This window comes from Erpetoichthys calabaricus, chromosome 11 (genome assembly GCF_900747795.2).
Source record: "Erpetoichthys calabaricus chromosome 11, fErpCal1.3, whole genome shotgun sequence".
NCBI lineage: Eukaryota > Metazoa > Chordata > Cladistia > Polypteriformes > Polypteridae > Erpetoichthys > Erpetoichthys calabaricus.
Window position 1 is genome coordinate 78,659,775 of NC_041404.2, and position 18,875 is coordinate 78,678,649.

Consider the following 18,875-nt stretch of genomic DNA (forward strand, 5'->3'; position numbering starts at 1 on the left):
ATATAATCAGGAAATGGAAGGCCACAGGCACAGTTGCTGTTAAACTCACGTCTGGCAGGCAAAGAAAAATACAGGAGTGGCGTATACGCAGGATTGTGAGAATGGTTACAGACAACCCACACATTACCTCCAAAGACCTGCAAGAACATCTTGCTGCAGATGGTGTATCTGTACATCGTTCTACAATTCAGCACAATTTGCACAAAGAACATCTGTATGGCAGGGTGATGAGAAAGAAGCCCTTTCTGCACTCACGCCACAAACAGAGTCACTTGTTGTATGCAAATGCTCATTTAGACAAGCCAGATTCATTTTGGAACAAAGTGCTTTGGACTGATGAGACAAAAATTGAGTTATTTGGTCATAACAAGAAGAGCTTTGCATGACGGAAGAAGAACACTGCATTCCAAGAAAAAGACCTGCAACCTATTGTCAAATTTGGTGGTGGTTCCATCATGCTGTGGGGCTGTGTGACTAGCTCAGGGACTGGGGCCCTTGTTAAAGTTGAGGGGTGAAAGAATTCAACCTAATATCAAATTCTTCAGGATAATGTTCAAGCATCAGTCACAAAGTTGAAGTTAAGCAGGGTTTGGATATTCCAACAAGACAATGACCCAAAACACAGTTCGAAATCTACAAAGGCATTCATGCAGAGGGAGAAGTACAATGTTCTGGAATGACTGTCACAGTCCCCTGACTTAAATATCATCGAAAATCTATGGGATGATTTGAAGCAGGCTGTTCATGCTCGGCAGCCATCAAATTTAACTGAACTGGAGAGATTTTGTATGGATGAATGGTCAAAAATACCTCCATCCAGAATCCAGACACTCATCAAAGGCTATAGGAGGCGTCTAGAGGCTGTTTTATTTGCAAAAGGAGGCTCTACTAAGTATTGATGTAATATCTCTGTTGGGGTGCCCAAATTTATGCACCTGTCTAATTTTGTTATGATGTATATTGTATATTTTCTGTTAATCCAATAAACTTAATGTCACCGCTGAAATACTACTGTCTCCATAAGGCATGTCATATATTAAAAGGAAGTTGCTACTTTGAAAGCTCAGCCAATGATAAACAAAAATCCAAAGAATTAAGAGGTGTTCCCAAACTTTTTCATGACTGTACTTGGGTTCAACAGTCCAAAGCAAAGGAGAGTGCAGCAGAGAGTTGAAGAAGAGAACACAGGCAGGGTGGACTGGGTGGAGAAGAGTGGCAGGAGTATTTTGTAATAAAAGAGTAACTGCAAGAGTGAATGGGAAGGTCTATAAAATGGTAGTGAGACCAGCTGTGTTGTATGGCTTGGAGATGGTGGCATGAACAAAAAAACAGGAAGCAGAGCTGGATGTGACAAGTTGAGGATGCTATGATTTTCACTTGGAGTAACGAGGATAAACAGAATTAGGAATGAGTATATTAGAGAGACAATAAAGGTACAACAGTTTGGTGACCAAGCGAGAGAGGCTAGATTGAGATGGTGTCGGCATATCCAGTGGAGAGATGAGGGGTACATCAGGGAAAGAATGTTGAGGATGGAACTGCCAGGCAAGAGGAAAAGGGGAAGGCCAAGGATAAGGTTTAAGGATATGGTGAGGGAGGACATGAAGGTGGTCAGTATGGCAGCAAATGATGTAAAAAAAACAGGGATAGATGGAGATGGATGATCAGTTTTATGCGCCTCCTAAATGGAAGCATCCAAAAGAAGAACAAAAAGATGGAAATGAAACATAGTTATAGCTTGTGTACTTTTGTGTACTTTTTCGTCCTCTGACCAGCAGTACAACTTGTGCTGTAAGGCATTGCAACTTGCCAAAAACATAAAAACTCGTTAGGTGCACTTTTAATCAAAGGGTAAAACTGCAACATTGCCTGATCAGGTCTGCTTTAAAAAGCTAAAATTAAAATCAAAGGTCACACTTGGTCATTTTTCAGTTCCATAATGCCTCAAATGTCATCATGTTTCGGCAGGCATATCATGTGCCATTGTTGCCAGACACCATGGAGTAAGCCACTTCACTGTGCCAAAACTGCAGGCAAGGTCTTAGCAGACTACGAGGACAGATGATTGTCTAAGATCTGATGACCCTCAAGTAACTTCACCAGAGCCAGACCAACGCATCTGACTGGTCTATTTGAGAAACCATTTCAGATCTGTCAGCAAACACAATGTCCACATCAAATCCAGAATAATGAGGGACAGACTTCATGCTGCTGTCCACTAAAATGGCCTGTCATAGGCTCTCTGCTCACACCTCCAAGATGTCAGTCCCTATAGCAGTACAATGCTAGACCGCGTGCAGCTATTGTCAACACAGCTACTGCATCCTGGGGAATGCTGGTGTGCAGGTACTGTCCTGGCCCGCCTTCTTCCTGACTTTAACCCCGCAGACCATTTGGAATGCTCTGGATCCTCACCTGGAGACATGAACATCTACCTACAAAAGGCCTGCAAGTTAAATGGAACAACATCCGACAAGAGCAGATTCAGTGGATCATCGGCATGGAGAATCAGAGGTGGTCATTTAAAATAACTAAGTATTGTAATACAACCTTTGTTAATTTTCAGTTGTCAGTTTTCTGTTGTACTGTGTTGTTTTATTTTTTCATAATCAAATACATTTATTCCAGCAATTATTGTTGACATTACAGTGCTGCATTTTCTCAAACAGTATATACTGTATATATACAGTATATATATTTGGAAAAATATTAGGGATCAGAAGCCAAAATGTACCTAGAGAAACTCGGAAGATAAGCTTTAACTACTTCAAAATATTACTTGATAGAAAAAATTTTAATTAGTAAATTTTCCTGTTATGGCATGCCTACACACCAATTGTGTTTTATGCCCTAAAACAAGAATGTAAGGTTGTGCAAAGTTATTTATTCACATAAAATTTTGTAACTGCTGAAATGCAATTGTTTCAGGTGCACGTTCTTCTTGGTCATTCCTTAGAACTGATCCTGCAATTTGACATCCTTCAAAATAGAAACTGCTGAAAAGATTAGTTTAGACTGCGGAAGTATTCAAGACCTCCCTGAAATAGCACACAACATTGGCTTTGGCCAGGGTACAGAGCCATATCTCTCTGGATTGGACAATGAAAGCAGATTGCCAGTTTTATGTTCGTGTGCCAAAACCGTTCTGCCAACCCTAAAAATACTTAATCTAGTGTTCTTAATAAAATAAAAAAAGTGGTTAATGCAGCTGGGTGACAGGAAGTAAAGCCTAAGTGTACTTCAATGTTGGGGTGTTTTCCCTGCATAGGTTGTGTGTTTTCTTTTTCCTGTCCAGTGTTTTAAAACCACCTACTAGTTATTTGTGTATGAATAAAGCAAGGTTAAGAAAAATGTACCTATTACAGTGCTACTTGACCTTTCTAATCCAGAACAAGTGTTTAAAGCCTCAAAAGTTTATTATAAAAAGGGTTTCAACTTGAACAGTTGCTGGCAAACAGAACCTATATAATTTTTCCAGTCTTTAAATTAAGAATTTTCAATCTATATCGTATCTGATTCCCATTTAGCCAATGACTACATTACCATTAATGACAACTAAACTCAACTGAAATTTTATCAGAACATACCCTAACTTAAAGCTGTCAGTGCCCTTGTCATTGCACTTACCAGATTACAGTTCTCCAAAGCTGATCAAATACCTACTCCGATCTCTTGTACCAGTCTATCTCCTGTGGTGAAATATGAATTTGACAAAGCTTTCTGCAACACTACCCTGTAAACTCAAAACCAGAATGTTTTATTACGGCTCGTCTATCTAGAGTTTTAGAATTCTTGAAAACTGAATTGAGAAGGTGCACCACAGGGAACAGTTACATGTTACAGTATATAGAAAATAAGGTTGTTTCAATTGAATAGACAAAAAAACAAAAAGTATAAAATATTTATTAAAATTAATTTCCATCATACCACCTCATGTGCAGATAGCCCCCCACATAATAAATATAATACAAAAACAAAAAACAAACATTACATTGGACAACCAAAAATAAAACAAAGCTCTTAGAGCCTTAAGTTTCCACAGAAATACAAGTCAAAGACAGACTACACAGTAGAAGTCCCAGGAAGAAAGAATTCTGAAAAAAAAAAAAAACTCTACAAAAAAGGTCCAGCTCCAGAATTAAACAATGATTCAAGACAAATGACATTAGAAAATGCTTAATCTTTCAGGGAAAAACACAATATACATACAGTATATACACAATTACAGGCACCAACTCCATACAAGCCTGACCTAAATAAGTGGTTAAGAAATTGATGGAAGGGACATTTTGCCGATTGAATTCAACACACAGACATGCTACATTTTCTATGTGAAAGGCAATTAACATTTTTCAAAAAAAAAAAAAAAAAAAAAAAAAAAAATGAAGGCTCAGCCATAACATTTTTTTCCCCCAAACTATTTTTCAATGTCATACTACTTCAAAATTTGTTTAAATTTTGTAGGTATAAACCACGTTTGTGTATAAAAGTCACATGGAATCTTGGACTGGTTGTCCAAGCAGAAATAGAAAAGTTAAGCCAACGTAGCAGCACTTGCCTATTTAAAGATGGCTTATTCTAAGAGACTTGTTACATATGGTGAAATGTCCGCTATTATCACAGTTTTAAACTACAACTGCTATAATGGATTTCAGCTGTCTAAATCTGTTTGGTTTTGTTCACCTTGCTGTACAAGTTAAATGGTGTCAAGTTTTGTTTTAGTACTAGATCATGACCAGAAACCCCAATTATTGGTCAATTACTATGGTAGCAGCCCAAGCTCTGTCAGTATTGATACTGAAATGTGTGTTCAGTGCTGCAATTAACACATGTATTCTTGTGTCCTTCCATGTACTCCTCTGCTTTTAATGTCCATAAACTGGTCCAGCCGAAAGAATGTACAATCACATCCACTTCTGAATGGCAACTGTACTTGATGACTGGAGGAGAAAGGCACACTCAAATACATAACTGGGTGTGAGACACCAGTCTTTTGTGCTTTTGAGCTGATAGAGAATCTTCCCCCATCAGCTTGGCAAAAACTTCTGTTCTGTTGCAGTTTACAGATTGCTTGCCACAGTTACGGTGAAGCTGGCGATTGCTGGCTGTGGGAGGATCCTGTAGGGCTGTGAGGACTAGGACCTCTTACAGGTGAGGCACCAGACCCTGGACTGCCTGGTGAAGGAGATCCCTTGATTTGATGCCATTTGTCCCCAAGAGCCTTGGCAAAGTGGTCATCTACAGAGACGCTCACATGCTGTAAGCTCGCATCTGCTTCTCTATAACAATTTCCCAGGCTCCGACGGAAATGTTCTTCAACCACAGGATCACAAGAAGGAGGTACGAGAGAAGCTAGAATAGACATAAGGCAAAATTTAATATATCTGCATATGCCAGAATAGACATCTTTTATTCATGCAGCAGCTTTCAGTAGCCAAAAAGTCTGGATAAACTGTTAAGCTGAACTGGCACTACAAATTTTAAAATATTGCTTACCAATGGTTGTCAAATACTTTACTTTCCATAAAAGCTCTAAAAATAGCAATATGTGCTTATTTCATAATAGACACACAATTTTAAAAAAAAAGCTTTAATAGATCTCATAGCTGCCATCCCCACTATTAGGAGGAATAACTTCTTCAGAAAATTGAAATCCGTGGATATTTTAGAATTGCAAGGACAGCAATGAGAAAGCTTAATGTCTTTTGAAAAGCTAAACAGCCAATGGTGTGCACTGATGAATTGTTGTCCAAGTTACCCTTTAACAAGATTGGACACTTTTTGAAAAGTTTCATCTGAATGTTGTACCTTGCATTTGTTTGGAATAACTGAAATTCAATTTCTCCCCGGTTAGCACCTAGACTGGGTCTACCTGCACTACTTGAGGGGTTTTCACAAGATGCCTCTATACTAGAGAATACTGAAGCCTGTCAGACTTTAATACTTACCAGCAGAGCAGCAGCTTGAAGGAAGATCAGGTGATTTGCTGCTTGCACGCTGAGAGGATGAAACACAGGTTATCACCGAAGGCCGCATCTGTAAAGACAAAGGAGGAAAATCATATCAGATGCTACTTCATAAAATTTTTATCATACATTTTGCATGTTCTCCCCATGTTTGCATGGGTTTCCTCCCACAGTCCAAAGACATGTAGATTAGGTGCATTGGCGATCCCAAATTGTCCCTAGTGTGTGCGTGTGCCCTGTGGTAGGCTGGTGCCCTGCCCGGGGTTTGTTCCTTCCTTGCGCCCTGTGTTTGCTAGGATTGGAACCAGCAGACCCCCGTGACCCTGGTTAGGGTTTAGTGGGTTGGATAATGGATGGATGGATTTTAGAGTGAATTAAAGCAAAACATTCAGCTATCACTATGAAATAACTTGTCCCTTTACTCCCAAATCATTTACATATTTAAGAAACTAGGTAAGGAAATTTAAACGGCAACTGTCACTCTAGCGATCTGCCCAGTTTCCGTAATCAGAGGATTTAAAAAGGCGTGTTGTGGGATAGGTGCTCGAGACCTGTAAATACTTGCCTGGATGCTTTGCTCTGAAAGAGGATGAATAACTGCACTGGAGCATATTTAACACTAATGGATTGCACCAAATGGCATAGTACTACCTCTCAATCCTGTAGCTATAAAGAGGTTATGTATCAGCAATTTTGATTTATACCAATCAAAATGCAGTGAAAGGGAACTTAACCCTCATAAGAGACACATGCTGCATCTAGCAGATTGTTGAAGTCTTGTACAAACTGGAAGAACTGAAAATGCATAATCTAATGAAATTGGTGTAATTAATGGAATTAAGAAAATAAGATGTGCCTTTAATAATTAAGTCTCATTAAGATATAGGGAGGGGTGTTGCAAGAAGCATCTTTTTAGCTAGAAATATGCCTTATACTGACGGACTATTTAACAGAACTAATTATTAATAACTTAAAAGTGACAGTGTGTACACAACTCAAAGTTGTTGCCATCAGCCATCACATAGCTATCTCTGCTGATGTTAAAAACATATGCAGAAATGCTATTAAGTACATCAGTTATGTAAACAGTATGTAAAAAGACGTTACAAGAAATGTTGTGTGTAATTTTTACCAAATTAATTTTTATACAAAAATATTTCAGTGATCTCTCAGTATCAGGATGTCTCAGAGGCTGTGCCATTAGGCTTGCAGAGACAGACATATAGGGTGCCCCACTTTTATCGTCACAGCAGGGTGCTGTCTGGACTTGCTAAACACATTCCTGGCCTTGTTACTGGTATCTCTGGAGATCAGATTGGCCCGAGTAGCCAAGGCCTGCAGGCCTGTCTCTCCCCTCCCAGTGTCAGTGGAAGCACGCTTATACCGTTTAAAATTCACTAAAATTGTTCAAAAGAAAATCAAAATACTATGAAACTTATGCATCTTTCTTCTAAAGCATGGGACTATGTCTCTTACCTGCTGCATTCTTACAGTGCTGCTCGGTGAGCTTCCATTTGCTGTAGCACCTTCACTTGGTGAACAATAGCCTGGCTTCTTGATCAAAGCCAAAGGTTCATCCATGGGAGGACTTGCATAGACTGGGCTTGGAAGTCTGTGGATGGGACTTGTTGAGCTCACTGCTGCAGTGACAGGAGGAGCATTACGATCTGGAGCAACATGGGCAGGCTCTTTCTGAAAACTTCTTGTGGCGTCACCAAACAATGCTCTCTCTCTACTACCAGAGAAAACAAAATCTGTTAGAAAACAAACTTTATGAACAAAATCTGAGGCAATCTGGATATTAATAGCTAAATCTACTTACGTAATTAGAGCCAGTGACGATTTGCGGAGTTTCAAGGGCCTTTCATCAGCGGAATGATTGTTTTCGGTGCAATATTTGCGCTTAATTGGATAGACTGGTGGAATTCCTGTCCTGTAACTGGACAACTGCCTGTAACGGTCGTCAGTTCTTAAACTAGGCTGGCCTATTAAAGAAAACAAGTCTGTGGTTAATGAATAATACTCTAATAGACTACATGAAATACAGTATATTGCACAACTGACTTTCAGTTTAATCTAGCTAAAATATATACACAAAGGCTTGGCTTTTGCTTACATTGTACTTTTACTCAGTCTTCGCTACCAGACATGAGAACAAAAGACCCACCACATTAAATTGACAATAAATTTATAAAGTATAAAATGTTTTTTTCTGTAAACCAAAAAGATTCCACCTGATGAGTAAAGCTGTCAATTCTTGTAGACAATAAAGCCAGATCACACTTTTCATAATCCAACAAATCAGATTTCAACCACCTAAAACATGACAGGAGCTCACAATTTCAATAAATATTTCCTGTAAGCCACAAATTAAACCAAAATGTATACAATCAGCTTCTGGATTAAACATCAACAAGCAGCTACATTCCAGCATTCCTAAGAGCAATAACTGGAATTCTGGGAATTTCCAACCCCTAGCACAGTGCTGAACAAGCCAGAACTTGAGCTCAGCCCTGGGAAAGCAAAAGCAATCGGATTAGCTGGAAGCAGTGCTGAGTAACGTAATACTGACATCACTGTCTCAATTGGTTTAGTTGAGGGCTTAAAACTCAAACAAAAATAAAAACTTGTAATAAAGGCAATCCAAGTACACTCTGTAAAAGATTCGAGCATACTATATACTATGCGGAACTCTGCTTGCGTTCAGTACTGATGCTGCGGATTAAACTCATTGACAAGGAAACAAAAAATTATCTGACTTTGTTAAAATTATACCTGTTTGTGTATGGGACATTTCAAACCAATACATAAAAGCCATGACCACAAGCAGTAAATGTCACAGGCGCAAAACACGCAGCCCTCTTTTGTTTACACAGATAACACCGAAGGACAAAGGGACACACCGTCTAACAATCACACCCGCCCACCCTTCATCTTCATACCCGTAACTGAAACTCGGATTTTCTTTACCTTCCAGGATGTAGACCTTAAATCCACTGTTCATCCGAGTGATATACTGGAAATTAGCAACCGCCATCCTTCAGTTCGTGGGATGAAACGTTAAGGAGAAACAACACGCACAACAGACTCAGACTGTCAAAAGCACAAAGAAGCTTCGATCAGGATTTTAAAATCCAGAGGAAAAAAACAAACCCCAAAATAATACTCTGTTGATCAAAATGAAAGCAAAAAAAAAGCTCTTTTGTCTGCCTTCTCAGTACTATAACAAAAGAACCCTGTTAAACGCTTACTGACTATATCGCGTGGACTGTGTCCTGTATCGAGCCGCGAGCGCGTTTTAAAGTCTACCTGCAAATGATTGGTGGGCTTGACGGCCAATCCCTGCAGGCCCCACCTCTCCTTTGTCCTCAGGTTTTTTGTTTGGCCTTGAGTAGAGCTCACGTGACGCATCGAGTCGCGTTCTCGGTGGTGGCAAATTTACCCTGAAATGTGGATAATCGAAGATAAATTACAGGTTATGCTTTTGGGTTGCCTCCTTAGGGTCTGAAAAATGGTTTGGGTACCTAATTGTGGTATTTGTGAAACCACCCTTTAACGCTGTCGTTTCAGCAGTATTCAAATACCATTTCTACGTCTATGATACAATCATTTTGCTGTGCTTCATAGTCTGTGATTTATTGGTGGTGTAATTGCGTATATCATGTTTCTAACATATTATTCACTTAGTGTGAGGTTTCTTTAAGAGCTGCAGTTCAGGAAACATACTCTCAGAATTGAAAGAAAGAAACGTACCAGTGCCTCGTCGAGCATATCTGGAACCAAGTAAAATAATAAAATAACCTAAATGTGCATTGTTGGTGCATGCTATTTTACACAGTGGAAACAGAGCACAGTGCAGTATACAAATGCTCTCCTTTGGAGGTGCTAGTGGATTATTTAAAAATAAGTAACCGGTGCCTTATGCAGGATTAGAAGTGCAGGATTTCAAAGTGTGATGTCTGCGTAAATACAGAACGAATTCCAGTTATCTATTTTACAAATCGCGCCGAAGATTCGAAGATTTAATATTATACCTTACGAGGTGTCGTTGGGGTGTTTATTTATAGTAATAAGCTCGATGGCATTGCAGGAACCCTCAACTGAATAATCCCTTTTCTCATAGAAGTAAAGCAGAGCACTATCAATATATCAAGAATGGAGATGAAACAAATAACTGTTTTTTTTTTCTGGGAATGTCATATTGATCCTGTAAATAAAACTGAAAATAATCGACGCTATTATAGATAACTGAAATAAAGTTCCATCAGTTGAAATTGTTAAATTGGTAGTTATTGTGATGTGCTGGCAATTCTATACAGTGTGGATCCTTGTGTTGCACCTGTTACTGCTTTGTTTGGCGCCTGTGCCCAATCACACTGACCGGGAACACAAACAGTATTTATACCTGATCTATTAGTTCTATTTCTGTTTTTATGATAATAATTTTAGAATTATTAATTCTTGTGTCTGAGCCTTAACAATTCAGCAAGAAGTTTCATCAGTAAGACGTTCCAAAGACTCAAGTTTAAATTTATACATGAGGGCTTACTCACAATTGTTGTGTAATTTATCTTCTTATTGACTTCTCTAGCACTTTGCTTCACTCTTACGCATTCATAATTGTCTCATAAACAGGCTGGAAAATACATTTCTTAAGGAGACCATATGATTGAACTGGCTTTACAGAATTAGACATCAAATTTTCCTTTCATTATACTGATAGCATTTCTATATATGTGGCATTTTCCATTTTTTTCCATTCTATAAACAGAGCAAAGGAAACCAAGTAGATTTGCAAACTCTCCCATTGAAAACATATTACTAGGTGAATGCTAAGAAAGGACAACTCATGTAAAAAATTAAACTCGCCACTTCTGATTTAAAGACTGTTAGCAACTGTGGGAGGCTGCAAAGAGTAAAGTATAATGTCTGTCTCCTTTGGTGAGCTTGCCTTGTGAAATCTTTTCCAGATTAAAGGCAACTTAAGGGCAGATGTCTAATTTGCAGTAAAGAAGCAGATGCAACTTTTTTTCACCATGATTTATTTTGCCTGTTTGATTTATTGTACCGCTCTTAATTTGGGAAGCAAACACATCAATAGAAAAATAAATCCAAATAATAAACTAGAGCTAAGGTTATTTGTCTTGTCTCTGAGGAAGTGTTCTTTTCATGCATGATGAAGAAGGTCTGCAATTAAACATTTGCAAATCGATAAACAGAGAGGAGCCCATTAGTGTGATTCTTAAGAAAAGCTGTTGTATTGTTCTCTGGTCTTGGGTGCCTCTAGAGAGTCTGCCTTGTGAAATTTATTTGAAAGTGATGACACCTCTCAATATATTGGCAGCTGCAGGATTAGTCTACAGTATACTGGACAGCAACATAAACAGAGGTGGGGCTACTCATTTGAGGCCACCTTACACACACTCACACCTACTAAGAAAAAGCAAACCTGGGCTGCTTATTCATAGCATTAGTTCTACACCTAAAACAAGATAAGGCAGAGAGTTTAACCGTTTCTAAACACCTCTATTACCACAAAAAAAGAGAAAGGAAACAATAGGACACCAAGAAAGAGTCATCCGGTAAAATGTAGCCTGGCAAGGCATGTAATCAGAAAAAAATATAGGGCTCAGTTAACCAGGACTACCAGTATTTTGCATGTAAATCTCACAAGATGATTTATTTTGTGCCCTTAAACACTGTTCCTTCAAGCACATAAGATAAAAACAAACGCATTAATAGTTCGTAAAATGAAAGTAAAAGAAGGACCTGTATCTGAGAAAGAAAAAAATAGGTGAAAGTTAAGTCTATGCTAACAACTAAAAAAAAAAGCTAGAAACTCATTTAGCTGTTAAGCCTTAAAGGCTCAACAGTCAAAATGTCATACTATGAAGATGAGTAAACAGACATTTCATACCAAGGAAAACATAAAATCCCAAAGGCTAGCTTTTCTATTTGTTTCTGCCTAAGAGTAAACCTCCTGTTTATGTGATCTTTAACAACTCCTTTACCACATTCCCAGAGCACTTAGTTATACTTATTAAAATAAAGATGACACTGCATTCCCATAACCTGTGAGTAGAATAAACTCTAGTGAACCCAGCTGTAATACACAAACAGTGTGACATTTCAAATTTAGTAGCAGTAATAGTAGTAGTAGTAGTTGACACATGTTCAGAGTATGGTGAAATTCTTACCTGCATGTATGACATGTAAGGTATGATTTTAAAATGTTTCCATGTAGTAGTAAGGGAAATGTGGCTTCCCAATGCATGGTGCATCCCAGTAGAGGGCGAGCTGCTATAACAGTCAGAGGACATGGGAATTGGCCTGAAGAAGAGCTCAATGAATTGTCTTCAATAGATTGCAAAGATAAAAGCAGATTCTTTTGAGTAGCTGCTAGCAATGCTAAGAAACGTGCATGCCAAATGTTTTTTAAAACTTAAATATCTGATTTTAATAAAATAAGTGATTTTATGGAGTGCACGTATATTATGTAATAAAGGAAAGTTAGCCATATTGGTCATCTTGACAATGTTGTTTGTCATGCATTCTTTTTTTGCCTAGCGATGTAAAGGCATAAGATTTGAACTCTACAATGTTATTTCGCATAGTACTTCAGAATCTGTTTTACTTGTTTTGTTAGACCTTCCATGTATATGTAGACATAGATCAGCTCCTTATCTTGAGGCTTAGAACAGCTTTGTGGAATCTAGTCTCAGCATTTAAATGCTAACTTAATACATGTCCCTTCTCATAAGCATTCAGTTAAAATATTTCTTAGTATGTGCTATATACAGTGTCATAACCTTATGCATAAGGCAACAGTCCCTATTCAATTTGGTCAAGGGACAGTTTCTGACTCTTCACACACTGGCACCTCAGGTCCAGACAGAGGGCTGCGATGCTTTTGTTTGTAACTACAGTTTTCCTGACTCAAACTGAAATGATTAAAATTGGGGAAATCGATCAGCATTCATATAATGAGTGTCTGGCTCCCAGGGAATCTAATCAGCCCTGATAGCTGAGTAAATCCACAGTCCCAAATATGGCTAAAATGACCTCTGTGATCTCTAAAGTTTTACATTTGTTTTGTTTTCACCCAGTTTTTTCTTTAATCTTTAAGGATGTTTGTTAATTCACTGCCTAGATTTACTCCACTTTGTTCCTTTCCTAGTGAAATAAATGAATTACTCTATTGTTTTTTACTCTGAAAGATACAAAATATATACGAGGTGAGACACAAAAATAACTGGACTGGGCTTGGGGCTTTCCTGGAAAACCGTCTGGAGGTCGGCCGGGCGTGAATCATAGAACTATATCCCCTCCTACACACCCTCTCAAACCGCCAACCAGCTAGGTATATCCTGTGGATAGCCCAGTCAGTATTTGCACAACGATCTCTACATGAGTTGCTGCAATAATGTCTAGTGGAAAAAATCGAACAGCGAATCAGCATTTTCTTTTTTTCTGTAAAGCAGTTTTTGACTGACAAAAACATTCCTGGCCTCGATCATCCTCCCTATTCGCCTAATTTAGCTCCCTGTGATTTTTACTTGTTTCCAAAAATCAAAGGGGACCTGAAAGGAACACATTTTTCTTCAATGGAAGAAGTAAAGACAAAAAGCCTGTTAAAGAGCCTAAAGAAAGAAGACTTCCAGCACTGTTTCAATCAATTGAAGATACGTATGGAGTGGTGTAGAGATCGGGAGGGGGAGTATATAGAAGGTGACAATGTTTAGAATGCTGTAATTCATCAATAAATGTTTTCTTTTACCAATCCGTTTATTTTTGTATCTCACCTCATATTCAAGCAAGATTGGAGTGAACATTTCGGAAAGCAGTTTGTTGTCTGTTACTAAACTGAACCTCCGCTACTCTATCTATCTATCTTGGGCCTTCATTCATTGTAACCCCAGAAGAAATAACAAAAATCTAAATTTCAGCATTTTGATTAAAGCAAAGTCTTGCTAGGGTGGTTATGTTAAGAGACACCCTGTAATTCCATAGAAATAAAACTGCAGAGTTAATAGTTAAGTGTTGGCATCTATGATACAGTTTGCTAAAGCCATGTCTATTATTGTTATTCATATTTACAGTAATAAATCAATATTTCCTGCAACAAACTGGTCTCTTATCTGGAGCTGATTTCTGTGTTGCGCTTGGTGTGGCTAGCATAGGTCATTGTACACTTGCAATCCTGAATTGAATCAATAGGAGTGGAAAATGAATTGGTAGATGAACGTAATGTGTATAAAAGTCCTAACAGAATTACAGTCTGTAGTCACAAGTACGCCTTGCTATTTTTGACAATCTGTGTTGTTGCCACATAGCTTGCAAGACATCAGAGTGCTTTTTAAGTTTTCATTTATTTTTAAATGTCTGGAGGGAAACTGAGAGATGACAGCAAACACAATATGAATAAGTCAAACACCTGGCTGATTTGTGCAGGCCTGTCTTACCTAGGTGCTTGTTACTCTGTCTAGTCAGGAGACAGCTGCAGCACACGTCGAGCTAGATTCTCGATCTTTCTCTGTCTTATGGTCAACATCATTCCCACCAATGATCCCTTGTCCTCTCCTCTGCTCACTTGCAGTGTCCTGGTCAGCCTTTCAACTTCTGATAAATGATTGTCTTAACAGTAACCATATTTACAAACAAGTTACATGTCACAGAGTTCAGGCTAAGCTGCTCATCTTGTGTTTTGCGTGGCAATAGTTAAAATGTTTTCAAATAGCTGGCACAGTTGAGGAGAGGAGAGTGGTTGGAGGGCTGGGACATAACAAAAGTATTCTATCACTCAATAAACACAGCAGCCTCTTTCAACTTCATGCAATTTTTGTTCCAATAACACTATGATGGGACTGCCAGGGCTCACAATGGATATGATACGACTTCCACTCTCTGAAGACAACTAAGTAATGGATGCAAGGCTTTGGCCCCATGCCAGCTGTAAGAAGGTACTTTTATCTACCCAAGATTTCTTTAAGTCCTCAGGGGCCCTATATTTTTCTTTTTAATTCTTTGTCAGACAGATAATAAAAATGTTAAGAGATTTTAGTCATTAGCCTCATACAGGCTTGTCCAGTATCGTCCATGTTATGACAGCAAAATTAAAAAATATATGTTCTTCACTTCCTTCTATGGCAGCCAGTAGAAACAAGTATTTGCTTAATGCAAACTAAATTAAAAAATGTTGTTTTGATACATATCCCAACTAGAATGAGGATCTGGCCTGTCCTGTTGTGGAAGCATGACAGGAGGGAACACTCCTTCTAGTTATATACTTGCTACTTAAGCAGTAATGAAAATTTGGAAAACAAAAAGACTGACAAGCTCATAGTTAGACTTTAGATTTGTGTACTAGGTCAGTGATTCATTTTTCGAGGGCCTGTATTATTGTATAATATTCCACATGGTCCTCTGTTCTTCTAAAATGCTTTTTTAAAACCTGATCTTATTGTTTTTAACTAGTCAAGGTTTAATTTTTCCACCCAGAAACACTTTGTTTATGGCTGTTTAAGTGTGTTACAACCAGCACCAGTTTAGTCTTCTGACATTGCCTATATGCTCCTTCAGTTGACCCCCCCCCCCCATCACCTCCCTCCCATCACCTTCAAGAAAGTCAACACCTGCCTTCCTAAATCTGTAATCCTGCCTGACTGCATTCTTTACGTGTTTTGCTGTTTTTCACTGCTGACCTGCACCAACATGTAGCCGACTTATTTCCTTAGCTGAGCAATTTGTCCCCCTTCATATTAGCGCTATTGAATCTGACAAAGAATTACAGTGCAAAGGAAAATAAGAAAAGCCTGCAATGTAAAAGCAGAGTATTGCTGTACTTATGGTGCACTGACATCTGTGTCTTTGTGTTTGTTTTTATTTGTGTGCCAGAGGGGTATATTTTGAAACATAGAAAACAACTCAAGTAAAATCAAGATTTCCCTCCTTCTCAAAACACATTTTTGAAAAATCCCTTTGTCTGCTCTTTTTTTCAGGAAATAAAAAGCACCGAAATCTTTTTTTTTGTTTTGTTTTATTGTTAACATTCATCTGTTGGCTTTTTATGTTTCCAGGTTGTTAGGAATCAAAACAAAAACAAAAAAGTAAAAATCAGAGGGAAGTCCCTATGCTGTAGAGGTATGTGCATTTGTTTCTGATTGTGTGCAACTTTGTGTACTGTTGCTACACGTTGAGAGATTCAAGGTTATTACATTGAAGACAGGACATAATAAGTTAAAAAATCACAAAATAGATTTAATGGCAGACATTATGGCCCAATTACTAAATTATCAGACAAAGAAGCACAAAATTGCTGGTTCTTTCCCCATAACTGACTCACTTTGTGACTCAGAAGTCAGTTAACCTGGCAGTACTCCCATACTGTAAATAGATGTAAACAACTTTACTTCACACTTCTGACCTACAAGTGACTTGTAATAAAAGTATGAACCAAATAAACAAAATGTAACTAAACTGTTCAGAATCTACTTTATTTCATTATTGGGCAACAAAGTCTGTCCTTGTAGTACTAGATATATGATAGAAACCAGCTCCAGTCAATGGAATGCCAGTCAGTTCTGATGCATTTTTGAACATCTTTGGGAAGCAGGTGAAAACTAGAATACTCGGGTTAGGGGGGCTAGGGGGTGAGGGGGGGGGGAACCTAACATAGACTTGGTAAAATTGTACAGAATGCACACAGACTGTGACTGAGTCAGGAGCTGAATCCCAGGTTTGCTTGACTAAACTGTATTAATTTTTTTAGCTCCTTTCATTTCCTTGGGTGGAGTGGTTACTCTGAGGCTCGGGATTTGCACTGGCAATCGGAAGGTTGCCGGTTCAAATTCTTTAAATACTAAAAGTGACCCACTTTGTTGGGCCCTTGAGCAAGGCCCTTAATCTGCAATTGCTCCGTCCTAGGTATGACATTAATCTGCATCCAGCCCTGCATGTAGGCCCTCCAACCTGCAGGGGAAAACCTGGTGGTTGGTGGCAGAATTGGCACTCCAGCCACCATAAAAAAAACCTCACAACCTAACACTGTTCCATTCCATCTGAACTAGTGTGGTGCTGAGGTGTCACCCGTTGCATGGCTGCACTCAGGTATAACCACCAGAGGATGCCATGGAATTTTTTGTATAACAGTTCTGGTGGGGCTTAGTGTCATCAGACTGTAAGAAGTACTGGAACCATCCTGAGAAGTCAGTCATGAATGGAGTCATGCAACAGGTGAGTGTGTGTGTGTGTGCGTGTGTGTGTGTGTGTGTGTGTGTGTGTGCATGTGTGTGCGTGTGTGTGTGCATGGGTGTGTGCGCGTGTGTGTGTGTGTGTGCGTGTGTGTGTGCGTGTGTGTGTGTGTGTGTGTGTGTGTGTGCAGACATATGCATGCATGTACACACGTGTATGAGGAAATGAGAAAGATGATCAAGAACTTAAAGAACATTTCTTACTAAATGTGCAACTCTGGTTAAATACATTAAACTGATTAGATGACAACTGGCTAGTTTCAGGAAAGCTCCTGTCTTGAATCAACTCATAGAGTCAGGGAAAGTGAGTGCAGATCATGTTGCATCTGTCCCCAAGTGAAAAGTGTGAGGAGCAGATGGCAGCAAGAATTTTCAGGTAGTAGACAAAGTAAAGAAAAAAATGACCAAATCAGGATGGAAGGAGCTTGGGAAAATTGGAGTGGTGTTGAAGTGAAGTCAATCAAGGAGATTGCTCTAGTAAACATTAAATGAGAATGGGGAGAGGGAGAGACACTGTGTTTCGCAATGTATTAGGCCACCAGCTTCAGTGATAATAAATTGTCAGCTGAAAAGTGGAATAAGAAAATCGCACAAAATGAACAATAAACACATTCATATTTCAATCCAAGAACATGGAATATATAGCAAAGTGCAAAATCGTGCTATACTTAAATTATCAACATGATTCATAACAACTATTCCAGTGCAGTGAGTTGTACAAGTTGATGCATCCATCCATCCATCCATTTTCCAAAGCCTCTTATCCAGCACAGGGTCATGGGGAAGCTGGATTCAAAGTCAGCAATCACCAGGCAGTAACCATCCCTGGAAAGGGCAAAAGCACATCACAGGGTGAACACACACACACATTTCAGAGACTATTGGCAATCTACCTAACCTGAATGTCCTTTGGACTGCAGAAGGAAACTGGAGCATTGGGAGGAAATCCACATGCAAGGAGTACCCAGGCTTTAACAGTGGTCTCCATTTTGCAAGGTAGCAAAGCTAACACTGTGGTACTGTGCCACCCCTTACACATTCTTGATGCATTTATATTTCCTCGTGGAAAATCTTAACAATGGTTGATTGAAAGGGCTGTATCCTTCAAGGCTCCATGCTGTCCTTGTTGCACACATGCAGATGTAAGGTGAAACACTGTGAGATCAAAGGGCCTGCTCGAGCAACCTGGAAACAGGCTAGCAGCAAGAGGCACAATGAAAATATCTCAGACTCTGAAATTGCATTAAGCATATTGTGTAAACTGAAACAAAATATTATATGACTAAGTTGAGGTTGTTAAAAAACATTTTAACACTGCATTATAATTACTGAACCATGTTACGACTTATTTAATTTTTACAAAACACCACCATCTGCTGGGAATAAGAGTGGAAGCGCCTTGTGTGCCCCTCATGTAGAGATGCCAATGATAGAATTACATAAGGGTGAAACTTGCATTAGGACCTAACTTATTACAGATATTTATAAGTAAATAATTTAACATTCTAACAAAACCTGAGCTATAAGTGTGGAATCTACTCTACCACATGCAAATTGTGATTGCATTGCCCTTACTTCTTTTTATCTTTTACTGCTTTGTTCATCTCCCTCTGGAAAAATGCATTTCTAGCCAAAACCTTTTAAAACTCATATGCCAATG

The 18,875-nt window shown here is 38.8% G+C and overlaps 1 protein-coding gene across 1 annotated transcript; it reads right to left on the bottom strand.

The window, feature by feature from the left end:
• Positions 1 to 3,887: 3,887 nt before the first annotated feature.
• vgll4l (vestigial like 4 like) lies at positions 3,888 to 9,245 on the bottom strand. Its single transcript, XM_028813392.2, has 5 exons — positions 8,937 to 9,245; positions 7,789 to 7,951; positions 7,443 to 7,701; positions 5,949 to 6,036; positions 3,888 to 5,352 (listed from the first exon to the last, which is right to left on the bottom strand). The coding sequence occupies exons 1-5, from the start codon at positions 9,001 to 9,003 to the stop codon at positions 5,081 to 5,083; spliced, it is 849 nt and encodes a 282-aa protein (XP_028669225.2). The 5' UTR covers positions 9,004 to 9,245; the 3' UTR covers positions 3,888 to 5,080.
• Positions 9,246 to 18,875: the final 9,630 nt, after the last annotated feature.